Genomic DNA, 15186 nt, shown 5'->3' with positions numbered 1-15186 from the left:
ATATACTTGGCTGTTCTTGTCGAGAGACTGATGACCATAGTTGTCTAAGAACAGAAGCTACTGTAACAGCAGAATAAGGTGTTTGCAGCAATGGAATATAAGTTAATGGCATGGCAGCGAAATGCCTTGTGATGTCTGCGATATTCTCACCCAAACAAGTTGCATTGGGAGCTTTGAGCTGGGAGTCTGGGATGACTGCGTACGTGGCATGTTTTAACAACAACTCATCTATAGCAGACTTGCATGATTGTCATTTGGTTTGTCTAGGAGATAGCTAGCCCTCCACTCACTATATCTCGATCAACTAATAAACCAAGTTTCTGGTTCTTGCTTTTCCAGTAACCAACTAAAGGCCAAATTGGGGCGAGTTTCGAGTGAAGTGATGCAATGACAACGCCAACAGCATCAGCTTCCAAGAAACAAATCACAATAAACAATGAAACCATATTTGCCATGAAACCAATCTTTGATATACCATATTGTACGTTGCTCCCGTCATTACATCAATGCCATCACCCAAACATGACAGCCCCTTTGTCCTCCATCCCAGAAAACCCCCCCATCCATAAGAATATTAACACAAAAGAAGTTACGAGCAAAAAGGGCCTCTCTCTAAAGCCGCTCTATCCACCCAAACAACACACAATCTATCGTCCCCAGCCTCCCAAACACATCTACCTCCCAAACAAACTGAACCTCAGCTTCCCCTTTTTTGGGCCCGAGCTGTGCCCGCTCATCGGCCGATCATCATAGCTCATAATACTCGACGCCGGTCTCGGCACCGTCCTGGGTGGACTATTCTGATACATCTGCTGCTGACTCTGCTGCTGCTGCATCATCTGCTGCTGCTGCACCTGCTGAGGCGGCGCATAATCACCGCGCAGCGCACGCTCGACATCGAGGTGCTGCCTCTCGTACTCATCGTGCTTAGTCTTCGCATCGACGAATCTCTGCTCGGCTAGACGGCGGCGCTCCTGCAGGAGGCGAAGCTCCTCGTCGTACTGCGCCATCTGACCCTGAGCTTCGTCCATGAGGCGGTGGTACTCGAGCATCTTGCGCTGGAGGGGCTCGAGGACGGATTTGGAGATGCTGGGGCTGTTGACGCGGCTGATGTCGCTGAGGGTGCTCTCGTTCACGGCTGGCGGGGAAGGAGGGCGGAGACCGCCTGCCGGGTTGGGGATGTGCTGCTCTCGCTGTTGCTGCTGTAGCTGCTGGGACGGGAGTCTATCTCTGGGAGAGTGCTGGCTTTCGGGCGGGCCGCGCGGGGACGCGCCGCCGCTCATTTGGGGCGGGTCCGGGGCTCCCGGGGCGCGGCTGCCGGTGGAGGATTGCCGGCGGGCGTGGCGCTCTGTGCGGCGGCGGGAGTAGCCGCCTGCTCCTGCGGCGTCCTTGGACGGGCTCCATTCGTCGGGGTTCTCGCCCATGTAGGGCGGCAGCTGGGAGTTGACTGGCGGGGGCTGGGAGCGGCGGTTCTGGGATGCGTTTGCGGCGGCGGGGGGTGCGCGAGGGCCTGCGGCGCGGGGTTGGCCTCCGTTGCGGCCGTTTGTTGGGATTACGCGCTGCTGCATTGCGGTCAGATGGTTTTTTCGGTGACGATGCGGGTTGTGTATGTGCGTGTGTGTTTGTGCGTTGCGTTATGTGAATTTGTGTGTAGGGTGTTGGGTGTTGGGGGGAGGGCGGTCTCAAAAGCCGCCCTTGAGTGAGATGAGTTGCAGTTTGTGAGTTTGGGGAGTGAGTGAGTGAGATGAAGTGAAGTGAGGTGAGTTGGGTGAAGTGAGTTCTTCGGTGCTGGGGTGAGAGAGAGATAAGGGGGTGGGTGGTTGAGGTGTATTGGAATTGAGCGTGGCTGGTGCGTGTCTCGCCGAGCCATTGCTTTTTTTTCTTCTACTACTCTCACTCTCCGATCGATCCCTCATCTCAAAAATTCCCCTAATTGAACTTTACGTCTGTAAACTCACCTGTTGATGGGGCGCCTGCGCGAGCACGGCATCATGCAGCGCAGCGTCAGAGCTAGCCCGCGGATCCTCACCGCCGCTGGGCCCGGTAGTGAAGCGAGAATCGTCGTCGAGGGAAGGGGAACGCGGTCTTCGATACCGGCCGTTCCTGCCGCCCTCGCCGCGGGATTGACGCTGTTGAGAAGAGGACGGGTCGCTGTGGTGGCCGCTGTTGTTGTCGTACTGCTGGCCGTACTCGACAAAGTCGCCGGGGAAGTGGATGGGCGGCGAGCCCTGGGTGTGTTGCTGCTGCTGGAGTCCCATGGCCATGATGGCAAACGAGACGGGATCGATGTCTCTTGCGACGGCGGCGGGATGGTGGTGGTGTTGGGGCAGAATGGTTGTGAATTTGGTGGTGGTGATGTTGGTGAGGTGCGGATAGAGTTGACGTTTGGTTTTAGTGTTTTGACAGGTTTGACGTGAAGTGAGATTGATCCTGAAAAGACAACTCAAGATGGACTAGGTAAGATAGGCCGGGAGTGACCGTTGAGAACCGTTGGATTGAGGGGCTTGTCTTGTCTCTCTCTGTATGTCTGTGTCTGGTGCCTGTGTCTCAATTCAGACGATGCCAACACACAGAAGAAAAAGAAGCGTGGTTGCAAGATCTCGCCAGGCGCGGAAGCTAACGGGAGAAGGGAAAAGGATGATACTATCCGAACTCAAAAGCAAAAAGAGGAACAGACAATGTACCCGAGCGAGAGAAAGAATTTGGGCTCTCGGACATTTCAGGGTTTGACAACTTGACTTTCGTAAAGATTCAAAGTGGCTGGGAAACGAACACAGAGAGTACTCCGTACTTTCGTATGCACTAACAATTCCCAACGTCCACTTAAATCGCACCACATTTAATTACGTGCAGCGCTGCTGTGGTGTCGTCCAGCTCGGCGGGGCAGCGCCCATCTTCTCGCGCCTTCAGGTCCCCCCGTGGGCCCCGTCGGGTGTCGACAATTCCAGTGGCTGGGGGGTTCCACTCAACCTTCAACCTTGCGGATACTCGCACTCTCACCTGGCTGCGCCCAAACGTCGCCCAACCTCCACGATTGTCAACTTTGTCTGCCCACATCACCGATATCTGCGGCACTCCTACATCCTCGGATCCCGGGAAGCTCCAATCAGGCGGAATGAGTGGGATGTATCCTCACCTCCAAGTTTCGCGAATCGCTGGGACTGGGTTCAACTTCCGGGGTGCCACGCCGAGTGGACGATGCTGCCCTGTTCCGTTTTTAGACGGCTGCACTCTTCAATCGACGAATCACCTGGGATGAAGAACATGGTGTCGTCAGTCTTGAGAGTGACCGCTTACCTTTTTTTACTCTTTCAGAGCCAACCTTGAATGCTCCATGACATGCTTTTGTCGCTTCTGAGTTCTCCTGGGGCTGCGCACACTTGTCTCGGGGAAATTACCCCAGCCATTCCATTAAACCACGGCTCTCTGGCAGCAAACGTCCTGCAAGTCACAGGTGAATATGGGGTCGGTAATAAGTGAGAACTTGACAGGGTACGAAGTGCTCCGTACGGATCTTTCCTCCACATCACTGCACCCAAGGTACGGAATGGAGACGGATACTCGGTCGACGAGGGCCGTCTCTTCTTCCGCCGCCTGTTCACGAAGCTCCGTTGCCGGTGCCGGGATCCCCACCCTCTCCGTACCACATCCATAATTGACCGGCCGATGAAGTGGAGACGCCCGGTTTCATAGCGCCGATACGGGGTCCAGATTCCCGGAGGCAACTTCTAAGAGCTCTGCATGCTCCTCTCGAGCAGCGAAAGTCTCCAATAGACATGATACAATTACTGCTTTCGCTTGTAACCCTTATCGCCATCATGCTCATAGGTCTGCCCCTCGAACTCGAACGTCACGGTCCGATCCTCCTCCAATGCCTTCAAAAACTCGACCAACTCCTTGTTGCCACTCATCTCAGCACACACAACAGCTGTTCGATATTTGCCCGCCTGCCGAAACTCGGCTCTGGCCCCTAAAGCCAACAAGCACTTAACCATATCCAAGCGACCAGCAAGGCAGCCAAATTCGAGTGGCGTCTCGAGGCCTCTTCCCCATACGTTAAGATTTGCGCCCTCCATGGCCAAGTACTTCACCGTTTCGATATGACCCCCAGCCGCCGCCCAGCTCAGTGGCGTTCGCATATGTATTTCATGCTTCTTTTCCAGTTCAGCCTTACGGTCCTCCGCGCCATCGAGATATGCTTTGACACGCGAAGTCATCCCCGAACGGGCAGCGTCAAAGATGTCTCGGCAGTAGCGATCGCCTGCATTTCTGATGATGTCAGACATGAGCTTGTCTCTTTCATCGTCAAAAAGATCCAGCCATTTCTTCTCGGGAAAGAGGCGGATGGTTCTCAACTCATCGATGGACAGTCCCCGCTGTAAACAAATGCGGACGCATTCACGGTCGCCACCATACGCAGCAGCCCAAAGAACACTCCCGTATTGGCCATTGACGAAGTTCGGATTCGCACCCCTCTCCAACAGGAGTTGAAAGGCCTCCAAATTTCCCGAAGCACCTGCAGCATGAAGAGCTGTCCCAACTTTGCCTTTAGCCAAGTTAACGTTGGCACCGTACTTCAGCAAAAGCTCGATACATGCCAAGTTACCCGCATACGCTGCACATTGAAGTGGCGTGGCAAGGTCGGCGATCTCGTTATAATTGTGATCAACTCCAATGTCCGGAGATACGTTGAGCGGCTTTTTCCGCAAGATCACTTCCAACACATCCGGATCACCCTCCATAGCTGCGCATTGCAAGAGACTGCCGGACCTCCTGCTGACGGGGAAAAGACTTGCGCCGTGGTCCATCAACCACTCCATCGTCACTGGATCTTTAGCCTTGTAAGCGCAGAACATGGCTGGTGTGTCGCCAATCCAGTCACCGATGTCAATATTCCCGCCCCGATGAAGGATAAGATCCATTGACTCCAGAGCCCGTTGAAGTACCCCATAGTGAAGTGGAGCACGATTCCCTTTACTGTAACCGTTGGGATCATGGCCAGCATCAAGAAGACGCTGAACGACGCGCCACAGGTTCCATTGTAGTGCGTGGTGGAGCGGACGATCAATCTGGTGGCCGTTTAGCAGTCGTTCCTTCGGGCATGGTCGACCGCCGTCAATCAGTTTACTGCCGTCTCTAATGTGTATGTCCCACGCGTAGCCCTCCACTGGTGTTGCAGGCCCATGGCGGCCTGTCACGCGGTGCCAATTGATGTAAGCGTCCCCATCACGATGGAACAAGGCAAAAATCAAGTCGTCAAGGCTGCCACGGTTGGTCTCCAGATTCGCATCCCTCGCGTGATGGACCCAGTTCAGAGCAGAGTACAGTAGAAATGGAACCTCTTCCAAGGTATGTGGTCCAAAGTCGCTGACGTCGTTCTGATTCAGCAGGCATGCAACACTCTTGGCGGCCATGAGGAGGTGTCCTTGTCTAGGTGCTGTGTAGAATGCAGATGCTGGTCCGCTGCGTAGCTGTTTGGAGACTAGATAGTCCTTGACCGAGGCATGCGCCAGCCGCATTTCTTGCTTTTTCTTCTCACCACTTCCACTCGTGGAGATCGATACCATGCTGGAGCAGAGAGACAGCAGCTGATTCAGGTAGACTGTGTTTCCACTCTTCTTCGCTCGAGGGTAGTCGGTGATGGATATACTGACAATATCCATGACTTCGCCAACCTGCAGAGGTCTTCGAGCAAAGGCCAGTGCTACCATGACGTCTCGAACTCGCGCCGCCGACTTGACATCCAGATTCACTAGTATTCTTTCATATGTTGACGGCAGGTCGGGCGGTAAAGAGGCTAGAGTCTCGTCAACTTGATTAGAATCAATGCACTTCTCCAAAGAGTCCAACTGGCATTGAACCCAACGGAACCTTCACATTGTCTTGGGTCAGCTGCGTTCTAGCTCCTCAGAGTAAGTCAGCAGAAAGAAACTCACATCCCACCGGCCATTTCAGTTAGCTGGGCCTCGACTTTTTCCCTGTCTTCCCCAGTCCATTCTTGCATTTCACCTGAACGGTGGATTCTTTCTTGGATGTAGGCCGCAATATCTTGGTCAACCTCAGCGCCCCGCAATGGCAACTCTTTCGCGGAAGATGATAGTGCCTTTTCGATTTCCTGTTCTGGGCGACTCAGGAGGACCAGGTGAAGATTGCGTACGGACTGGAGCTCTTTGACTATGTTCAGCAACTTTCCACGTTCCGAACACTCATCCAGCGCATCGACTACAACAAACGCTTGGGAAAAGCACCCCAGGGCTGCTAATGTTGCTTCAAGAAGCTCTTCAAGTCCGGGCTGTTGACCTTGGGCTTCCGAGCATCGATTGCGGAGGCCGACAAGAATATCGTAAGCCGCAGGGTTCTTCGCTGCAAGTTGGGCGATGCATGTCCGGAGAAACGATTGAGCTTCTTGTTGCGACTCATTCGAGAAATCGAAGTACGAGTAGACAACAGCCGACGCAGATGTTTGAGCTTCGCTCAGCATAAACGTCACTATGGTCGAGCTCATGATGGTCTTTCCGGCTCCTGGCATGCCGGACAACCAAAGGCTACCCGGATTTCTTTTCCAGTACTCGAATTCGGGCGTCTTCGTTAGCCATTCGCCGGTACCTGGCTGTCGTTTTTGCAGCGCATTTTTCAGGCTTTCCCAGACGTCGGGTGGATTCAACCAACCAAAAATCGCCTTGTTCGACTCGGACTCAACGTGTTGTCTCATGTAGGATTCATGTCTATCCAGCGTGCGACGGATGTCTAACACGACAGCCCTGGTTCGATCAGTTTTCCGACCCGTGTCTGTTGCATACTTGGATCTTACATTGACTGTGTCTGAACAGCAAGGCCAAGTTGTGCCCGAGTTGATGCAATATTGGAGAGAATTCGGTCAATCTTCCTCTTCCGTATTGGCCATGACGCTGACGGGATCTCTCCTAGGAGATTGGAGACTTCGATAACATCCTTTTGGCAACACGCCACAATGCTGTCTTCTCCTTCCAACATCTCCCGCAGAGCTTCTGCATGTCCAGATTTCGGTTTATCGGGATCGCTGTCTAGGACTACATCCAGTAGCTGCTGAAGGACGCGAACGAGGTCGCGCATCTCCCTCGCCAATCTTTTATGGGTGTCTTTGGCATCTCTGAAATCTGCGTAGATCTTGTATACTTGGATGGTGGTCTTGAGTGCCACATCGATCAGCTGCAAGATGGCAGCGGCCCCGCCGACTGCTTCCATGGTGACTCTCTGAACTCGCGAGTAATGTCGATAAATCTCGGGTCAAGAGCCTAGTGATGGGAAGGGAAATGGTCCATTGCTATCGGTTTAAATTGACCACAGCCCATGCTGGCTGCCTCGTTGCCCCATCCATTCCGTTGAGGGCAACGCATCCAAATGGTGAAGAGGCAGCCGCGGGAAGGATGACATTCGGCGTGTCGAAATAGCCTGTAGGGTTGCAACGATCCAGCGACAAGGGTCACCCACTGCGCCGCTCTGCAAAGGGAGAACTGAGCCAATTCCATGACGGTGAACTGAGGATTTTGCGGCAGTCATGCGGCTTATGGCACGTAATTGCAGATTGGCGGGTCTGAGCCTTCTACCCCCTTGTCGCCGGACGCCAAAACCCAGCAAAACGAGAAAACAGGCGTTAGCCAAGGATCACATGGTTGCCTGGGCTTCTTCCTTTGCTGAGTCGAGACGAGAGGGAGGCAGGCCTCAACATCAAAGCTGCATCATTGAATGAGACTGTTCGAAGTATGGTGGTGCGCCGAGCGTGTGGACTTGACCGATCGTCCCCGCCTTTGCTCTTTGGGTATTAATCGGTAGCTCAGTTTGATGCAGAGACTGAAAGAGTCAACACAGCAGAATGCAAACATGGCGTTGAAGAAAAGCGAGACCAAGCTGTTATTCTTGAAGCCAAAGAGGATACTGCCTGCTACTGCAGGTAGCAAGTCGCTGCTACCCTAGCGGCCGTGGAAGCCGCGCTTGTCGCCTCAAGATGGCTGTGCATGAGAAACTGGACGTGTTCGGGATTGAAACATGAAGCCGGGATTTCACAGAGAATGGGTATACTCGCAAAGATTCAACAAAGAAGCTGGAAGAAGAACAGCATTATCGAGGCACAAGAAGTCCTGGGGCAGGTTGCCTTCCATCTGACCTGACCATTATCCCATAGCTTGCTTCCCCAGATGCTTTACCTTCCGGGCATGCCTTCCCGAATTTTGAACCCGACAGGAAGGATGGGTGGATAAATCACGTGCGCTAACCTTCTTCTGGAGTGCGTAAGTACGTAGTGACAGGGAACCTATGGAAGCCAACGGCCGAAGCCCCACCCTGATCCCTCTGTCATCGCGTCGCGTAAGGCACCTTCCTTGAAGTCCCCGGTCGTAGTTTCCGCGCCAAACTTAATAGCTTGATCCTCTTACGTCAGCAGCACCGCCCGGATGGGAGCAGGAACGACAGTGGAGAGCACCCGCACCGCACCTGCACTCAACAGAGCAGAAACCAAAGGCCAAAGCTCCTCCCGCGACCGAAGCTGCCCAGCACCGCACGCCTCGTCTTCTTCTCATTTCACCTCAGAAAACGTCGCCGAGTCAATTACTCTGCCTTTGACACCGCGCAATTGGCTGCAACCTGTCCCCGTTCATCGTGCGCTCTTTTTTTGCGAATCAATTGGTTTTCCAATCCAGGAATCGTCATCGATATTGAACGATTTCGACTGGCGCAAGCCAAACGATCCACGCCATCCGAGCGCCCAAACGCCTCGCCCATCACCAGATATCATCTAGATTAGATTCCTCCATCATGGCTCGATTGGCTGAATCTCCTGCGCCGCCTAACGGCACTCAGTCGGTCAAGAAACCTCAGAGCACGAAGAACGGCGCATTCAACACCTTCCTCTCATCACCGGGCAAGCCCTCCGGCTCTCAGTCGCCGCACCCGAATAAGCGCATCAAGAGCCTCGCGCCCACTGGAACTCCCCGTTCGGATGCATCGCGATCCCGTTCGCCGCCTTCGCAAAACCCCTCTCCGCGCCTCCCCGTAAGCCCTTCGCCGCGCAAGGCTTTGAGCGATACCGCCGACGACGTGGATACTGCCGACCGTAGCACGCCTGCCGATACCGTTACTGCCGCTGCTCCTGCCGAGAACGATACCTCAGAGCCGACCTCGTCCACTGCCCCAGTTACTGCCATGGAGGCTACCCCTGACGCTGAAGCCTCCGGGTCTACACCGGAACCCAGTGCACCCCGGACTGGCGTTGTGTCCTCTGTTCGCAAGACATTTTCCAACGTGGTCAACAATATAACTGGACAGCGCACTGGTACTACAACTGTCACAACAACTTTTGAACAGACCATCGTGAGCCGCAAGCGCAGTAGAGAGCCGAATGTAGAGGAAAGCCCTGCTCCTGCTGATAAGGAGGCCGATCAAGAGATTGAGGCTGCGAATGGCACTGAAGGCAACACCACTATCCAGCTCGGAAACCAGTTTGAAGCCGAGGTAGAGGCTGAGGAGATTCGCGCAAAGAGCCCAGTCAAGGAGGCAGTACAAGGTATGCTACATGTCCTTTTTGACAGGGATCAAGGCTAACTGGCTGTAGTGGCTTCTCCTGCAGCAGAGGATGCCGAGATCAACGTTGCCACGTCCATTGATAACGCCGACACTGTTGAGGCTGCTCCTACGGAGAACTCGGCTACGAATGCGGCGGGCGACGAGGACGTAGAGATGGACGACCCAAAGAACGGCATGTTCGTATTTGACAAGATCCTTGGCCATCGCCGCGATCCTAACGACAAAACCCTTTTTCAAATGCACATCAACTGGAAGCACGACGATCCCACGTGGGAGACTGAACAGACTATTCACGAGGATGCCGAGGAAGCACTGTTTGCGTACTGGAACAGCCTCAAGGGTGGCAGGCTAGGTGCCATGGCCGACAAGAATCTCTGGCACGCTCTCCGAGTAGAAAAGCATAAGCAGAAGCCTTCTGGCGCAGTCCAGCTCTACGTTTGCTGGATTGGCTCCCCTGAGCGATCATGGGAGCCTGAGTCGCAAGTCGAGGTGTATGCCCGACAGCACGTCGAGAACTATTGGAAGTCCAAGGGTGGGCGCGAGAAGTGCATCAAAGCTGTTGCCATGCCTGTCAAGAAGGGACGCGGTCGGCCTCGCAAGAACAATGCTGCCGAGTCAGATGTCGAGGTTGAGGTCTTGAAAGAAGCTTCGAGGGAGCCTAAGCCCAGAGGCAGACCCGGACGCAAGCAGAAGCGTGACGAGACCGCGGCTGAAGAGTCGCAGCCTGAGAAGTCTGAAGAAGCATCAGCTGCAGAGGATAAGCCCGAGCCTGCGGCCAAGGAGCAGTCTGAAGCAGACGAAGAGCCCCCCAAGAAGCGTGCTCGCGGCCGTCCTCGCAAGGTTAACGCATGAAGTTGTGGTGACTTGGGCGAACCGGTGTAGTGACTTTGATGGCCGATTTTAGACATGATAAGCTCAATCGCATGATCGCGGTGAGAGCGACAGAGGCGAGACTTTTCGTCAAAAAAAGATGTCTGGAATAAGAGAGAGGTTTGCTGGGCAATTGCGAGGATTTGTTATGTATTATACGCGGTTCCTATTTTGTGCTCGTAGCTATGACGGTTCTCAACAGGTATCAATAAGATGACTTGGCTTCAAAGTACGCGTCGATTCGACGAATTTTTTGCGACACGATATCTAGTGCTTGGCTAGGCGTGGGAGGGAAGACAAGATCCTCTTCAGAAACCTAGAATGGATTTCCCAGCACATCAATGAGCGCCAAACCATTACATGATAGTAGACGAGGATTGTTGGTTTGTTGCGCCGGCTGTTTCGACATACATCCAAGACATGGCCTCGTCTGAATCAATTAAGCGCGCAACTGTTCTTCCGCAGCAATCGTGATCGCTGGAAGAAAACGGAAGCGTTACCTACCTGCTTGGTTGTAGAGCGGACTGGGATGTATTCTTGTGATTATCATCGTTTTAGCGATTGAAAATCGGTTACTTGATCGTTTCACAACTATTTTGAAATCTGGTTTCCCGAGTGTTTTGTTTACTTAGTAGGTATCTTATATCTGACACATTCTTGATATACCCGTCCAGTAAACACATTCTTTGAGAAGAGATTCCCAATTAATTGCATTCCATCATCTCAATACTGGGCGAATCAAATGGGACAGTGACATGGCCCACGTAACCCGTCGCAACTCATCGACGTTCGTCAACGCGGCGAGAAGTTCTCTGCTAGGGATAACCATGGCATTAACTTCATCAAGATGGCTGTTAACGACACCGTCTCCAGGTATAGTACTTGGTGATGGATGCTCATCTTTAATTTCGTTACAGAGTCTTCGCATTGCGTCGGCAGAAGTGGCCCTACTACCAGACGACTCATCCAGCCGTAGTACAAGACGAATAAAATTGAAAGAGAGAAGTGTCACGGATGGGATAACCTCATAAATTGTTGAATATCATTGTGAAATAGATTGAAAGAGATGACTCCTTTCTCCTATTTGCCCATCGTTGGCCAGTTGATATCACCCATAGGTACAACACATGATATCTCATTCCCCCCAAACAAAGCGGTATCATTGAAAGAAGGTGTTTGCCAAACCAAGCCCGAACCCGCACTCTTTTCAATCCCTTAAAACTCCTGGTATTATAACACACACACGCCAGCAATCACACTCTGCGAGGCGATCCCTCATCATCTACTCAACGGCGCAAAATCTGCAGGATTATAAGCATAAGCCTGCCCATACGCCGGATACGCCTGCGGTCCCTTGACCCTATGCTGCTGTTGCTGCTGCTGCGCCGCCTCCACCGCCTTGCCATGCGCATCCCCGCGGTGCTCCTCCTGCGTCTCCGGGTGCGTGGGCAACTCGGACGAGAACCCCTTGTGATCGAGCGCGGGGCTAGCGTACCCGCTACTCGCCTCGGACGACGCCATGCTCGTCGGCCGCGAGCTCTGTTGCGACGGGCTTGGTTGGCCCTGGGACCAGCGCCATGAGTTTGGGTCCGGTGAGAATTGCGATTGTTGCGACATGGAGTCGCGGTCACCGTTCTGTAGGCCCGGGGACGGCTGCGGGGGTTGCAGGTTGTTGGATGATTGCTGCGGGTGGTAGAAGTTTCCTGGGAGTTCGGCGATGAAGGATGTTTGGGGTGCGCTGTGCTGGGAGTAGAGCTCTGAGGGTTGGGTTTGGTGTGCGCCGTAGCTGCCCTGCGAGCCGGGGCGGAACTGTTGCATTGAAACCGGTCGTGGGACTTGGTAGGGTGTTGTGGGCGAATGCGATTCCGGTCTTGGGCTGCCCTCGGGGCGCTGGTTGAATAATGGGGAGTGCGCGCCGGACATGCCTGTGCTGGTGCGGTCGGCCGGGTTGATAGTCTTGAGCTTCCCGTCCGTAATCATGGCCTGCAACACGCCCGCGTCGAGCAGCTCCGCCTTCTTGATAATCCTTGAAACCATTTCCTTGCTTGCGGCCTTGAGCTGCGCCTTGACGAAGTTGACCATGGTGATGTTGCAGCGGATCTCGATATCCTCGCGCAGATACAGCCCGTCCGCGGGTACACCGAGGCCGGACATGCCGATCTCGGGCGGCTGGGGCGGTTCGAAGCCGGGCTGGTTGCCGTCGATTTTGTACTTGATCCGGATGTCGATGTTCATTGGGGCGTAGGTGTGCGTCTGAAGGCCCCAAGGCATATCGTGGAAGCAGCCGTTGAAGCTGATCTTGCCAGACCCCATCTTGCCGATACCCGGGATGTACTGGATGCGCTCGGTGATTTCATACCATGTCGAGTAGTACTCGTCGGAGGCGGCATCGCGGGGCGCCTTGATGGGCTTGTGATCGAGAACGAGGGGGTTGAGGGTGATGACCTCGGAATGTGAGTGGAGGATGTCGATGGCGAGCTGGCGGGGGATGAAGCCCGGGATTGGAGTGACGGTCGTGTAGACCTCTTTCTTGCGAAGCATCTGTGCGGTGAGTTTGTCGTCGCTCTCTTGGATATCTCGAAGTTGTCGTCGGTTCGGAGGCGCGATGCGATGATGATACTATGGATCGTGAGGATCAATGGTAGATGTTTGGTCGAAAAGCTGGCTTGCTTCTGTCAGATGGCCGGGGGGAACATGTGCCAAAAGAAAGCAGACGTAAAAGCTGACGACCCAAGCAACAAAAAGCTTCTTGGTGCTGACGGAGGTGCGCCGCGCGAAGGATGGTGGTCAAGAAGAAAGCCAACCTGGTTGAGGTAAAGCCAAGCCATGGCAGCGCAAGACCTCAGCCCCCCGGGCCGGGACCCTTCCACTCGCTAGCTCCGAGTTGAGAATGGATATTCGAAAAAGCATGGCTTAGGGGTGCTTGGTGCGCGGTGCTTGGTGGGAAACGCAAAACCACATGCATGTTGGCTGGGATGTGCTTGGATGCTTGGGATGGTCTGGTGGGCGTCTCACGTCATCTGGGCGTTGGGGGGAGAGCCGGAGAGGGGCAGATGGGAGACCTCCAAGGGAGATGGGATCCACGGGTGCTGATGATCCGTCTCCGGCGCCACAGGTCATTGTGTTTTTGGGGGGGCATTTTAGGTGCCGTCCACGCCGTCCCATTGCTGAGACAGGGAATGCAGGCGGGCTCAATGAACTTTGGAAGCCTAAAGTTGGCACAGCCAGCGTTCTCAGGGAATCTCATAGAGGGAGGAGCCCGCTAAGCTCGAGCTAAGCGAGGCGAAGGATCACTAGAGCTGCCTTATTCATGCGTACTGACCAATGAGAGACGTCGAATGTGGTCCGGAGCGAATGACTTCCGCTGCCGACTTAGGTAAGCATTCTCCACGATCACTCATCTCTGATTCGCTGCCGTACCTCATGCGTACCTCTCACCTCTCTCTCATGTCTTTGGCGGACGGGACCTCCCCACCAGCTTTCTCCGCCCTCCGCTGTCGCCGTTCATCCGTCCTCTCACCCCTAGTTTCTAGCTGTCAGCATACACAGTACACCGTCAAACAAGAACGACAGGGTCTTCCGAGACATTCCCAAGAGCTGGTAGTGGCACAATGGCACCCAAGCTCCCCCTAGCTATCCACAGCCTTTCAGCTCTTTTTCCCGTTTGGCAGCTGAATACCACAACGTTGTCCCCTTGAAGCCATTCCCAGCTGGCAGCGACAAGAATTCAGCCCCTGATCTTCCACGATCTTCGCGTTTTTCAGGAGTCTTTCAAGTCTTGGGGCGTCCCAGCTCAGGGTCTGAGACGGCGGCCATGTCCGCACACGACGGTAACGACCCAGCGAAATCGGGTCGTCTTCCTTCAGCGCCGTCGAAGCCACCTACCAACGCCAGGTTCCACCATCACGGCACCACTGACCGCCATCTTGAGTTTGGGCCGTTGAACTTTGGGAAGGGCGGCGGGTGAGGCAGCGGGCGTTATCGCTGCGAACGAACGGCTGACGATTCTTGCTTTGTGCCATTTTCGATCTACAATGAGCTTGTCGATTTCTTCAGGATTTTGGCTTCCTTGACGCGTCGCCGCCAGTCCAGGTTCAATGAATGTCTCACATTCTGGACGCCGCTGACTACTGCATCTTGCAACGACGCTCGAGGCAATAATCCTCCCGAACTGTCAGCCAAATGGCCGCGCCGGAATAACTCACGATGAGCAACAAAATCTGACTTCTGTGTTGTACCCTAGAGCAGATGATTCCTGATCGATGGTTCCCCGACCGCTTTCTGGGAGCATATCAGCGACAACGTTCGAGGCACACGGTCACATAAAACCATGTTTGGTCTCCTCTTTTCTCCCAAAAACACATTGCGAAGGGACAATAAAGTTCCGGATCGTCTCCTCAGTGGTATTTAGGCTTACCAAGAAGCGGCAAAGGATCGAGTCAACCTTGGTCATCGCCAAGCGGCGCTGCTGTTGAGGTCGCATCACAGCGGAGCAGCATTTGTCACCGAGCCAGCCCCTTTCGGGCAGCTGCATGCGACACCTTGTTCTACTGCACAAAGTATCCGTACGGGTATCCGTGCTGCAGTTGAGATTCGATATTTCTGGTGTCTCAATGCAACGCACCACATCTGCGCGTACGGAGCATCCTCACGGAGCACGGCAGTACTCAGTAGTACGACCTCCCTCTCTCGGCCGAAGATGCAGCCTTTCACCACCAAAGCTGCAGAAGCCGCCCACGGCGCCAAGCTCTTTCAGGT

General features: G+C 54.2%; 4 protein-coding genes across 4 annotated transcripts; 1 reads left to right on the top strand and 3 right to left on the bottom strand.

Moving 5' to 3' along the window:
- Window positions 1–674: 674 nt before the first annotated feature.
- On the bottom strand, window positions 675–2264 carry CABS01_13223 (uncharacterized protein; the record flags this gene model as incomplete). Its single annotated transcript, XM_060546568.1, has 2 exons — window positions 675–1562; window positions 1959–2264. The coding sequence occupies 2 exons, from the start codon at window positions 2262–2264 to the stop codon at window positions 675–677; spliced, it is 1194 nt and encodes a 397-aa protein (XP_060395189.1).
- Window positions 2265–3785: 1521 nt separating this feature from the next.
- CABS01_13222 (pfs domain-containing protein) lies at window positions 3786–7224 on the bottom strand (the record flags this gene model as incomplete). Its single annotated transcript, XM_060546567.1, has 3 exons — window positions 3786–5871; window positions 5937–6761; window positions 6812–7224. The coding sequence occupies 3 exons, from the start codon at window positions 7222–7224 to the stop codon at window positions 3786–3788; spliced, it is 3324 nt and encodes a 1107-aa protein (XP_060395188.1).
- A 1205-nt stretch (window positions 7225–8429) lies between these two features.
- Window positions 8430–10410, top strand: CABS01_13221 (uncharacterized protein; the record flags this gene model as incomplete). Its single annotated transcript, XM_060546566.1, has 3 exons — window positions 8430–8634; window positions 8780–9538; window positions 9602–10410. The coding sequence occupies 3 exons, from the start codon at window positions 8430–8432 to the stop codon at window positions 10408–10410; spliced, it is 1773 nt and encodes a 590-aa protein (XP_060395187.1).
- A 1296-nt stretch (window positions 10411–11706) lies between these two features.
- CABS01_13220 (uncharacterized protein) lies at window positions 11707–13548 on the bottom strand (the record flags this gene model as incomplete). The annotated part of the gene is made up of 2 exons (XM_060546565.1): window positions 11707–13047; window positions 13444–13548. The coding sequence occupies 2 exons, from the start codon at window positions 13546–13548 to the stop codon at window positions 11707–11709; spliced, it is 1446 nt and encodes a 481-aa protein (XP_060395186.1).
- Window positions 13549–15186: the final 1638 nt, after the last annotated feature.

Source organism: Colletotrichum abscissum (assembly GCF_030869225.1).
Source record: "Colletotrichum abscissum strain IMI 504890 chromosome Unknown Scaffold_43.1, whole genome shotgun sequence".
NCBI classification, from domain to species: Eukaryota; Fungi; Ascomycota; class Sordariomycetes; order Glomerellales; family Glomerellaceae; genus Colletotrichum; species Colletotrichum abscissum.
Note: the sequence above shows the minus strand (reverse complement) of the source record. Positions and strands in the feature narration are given on the sequence as shown.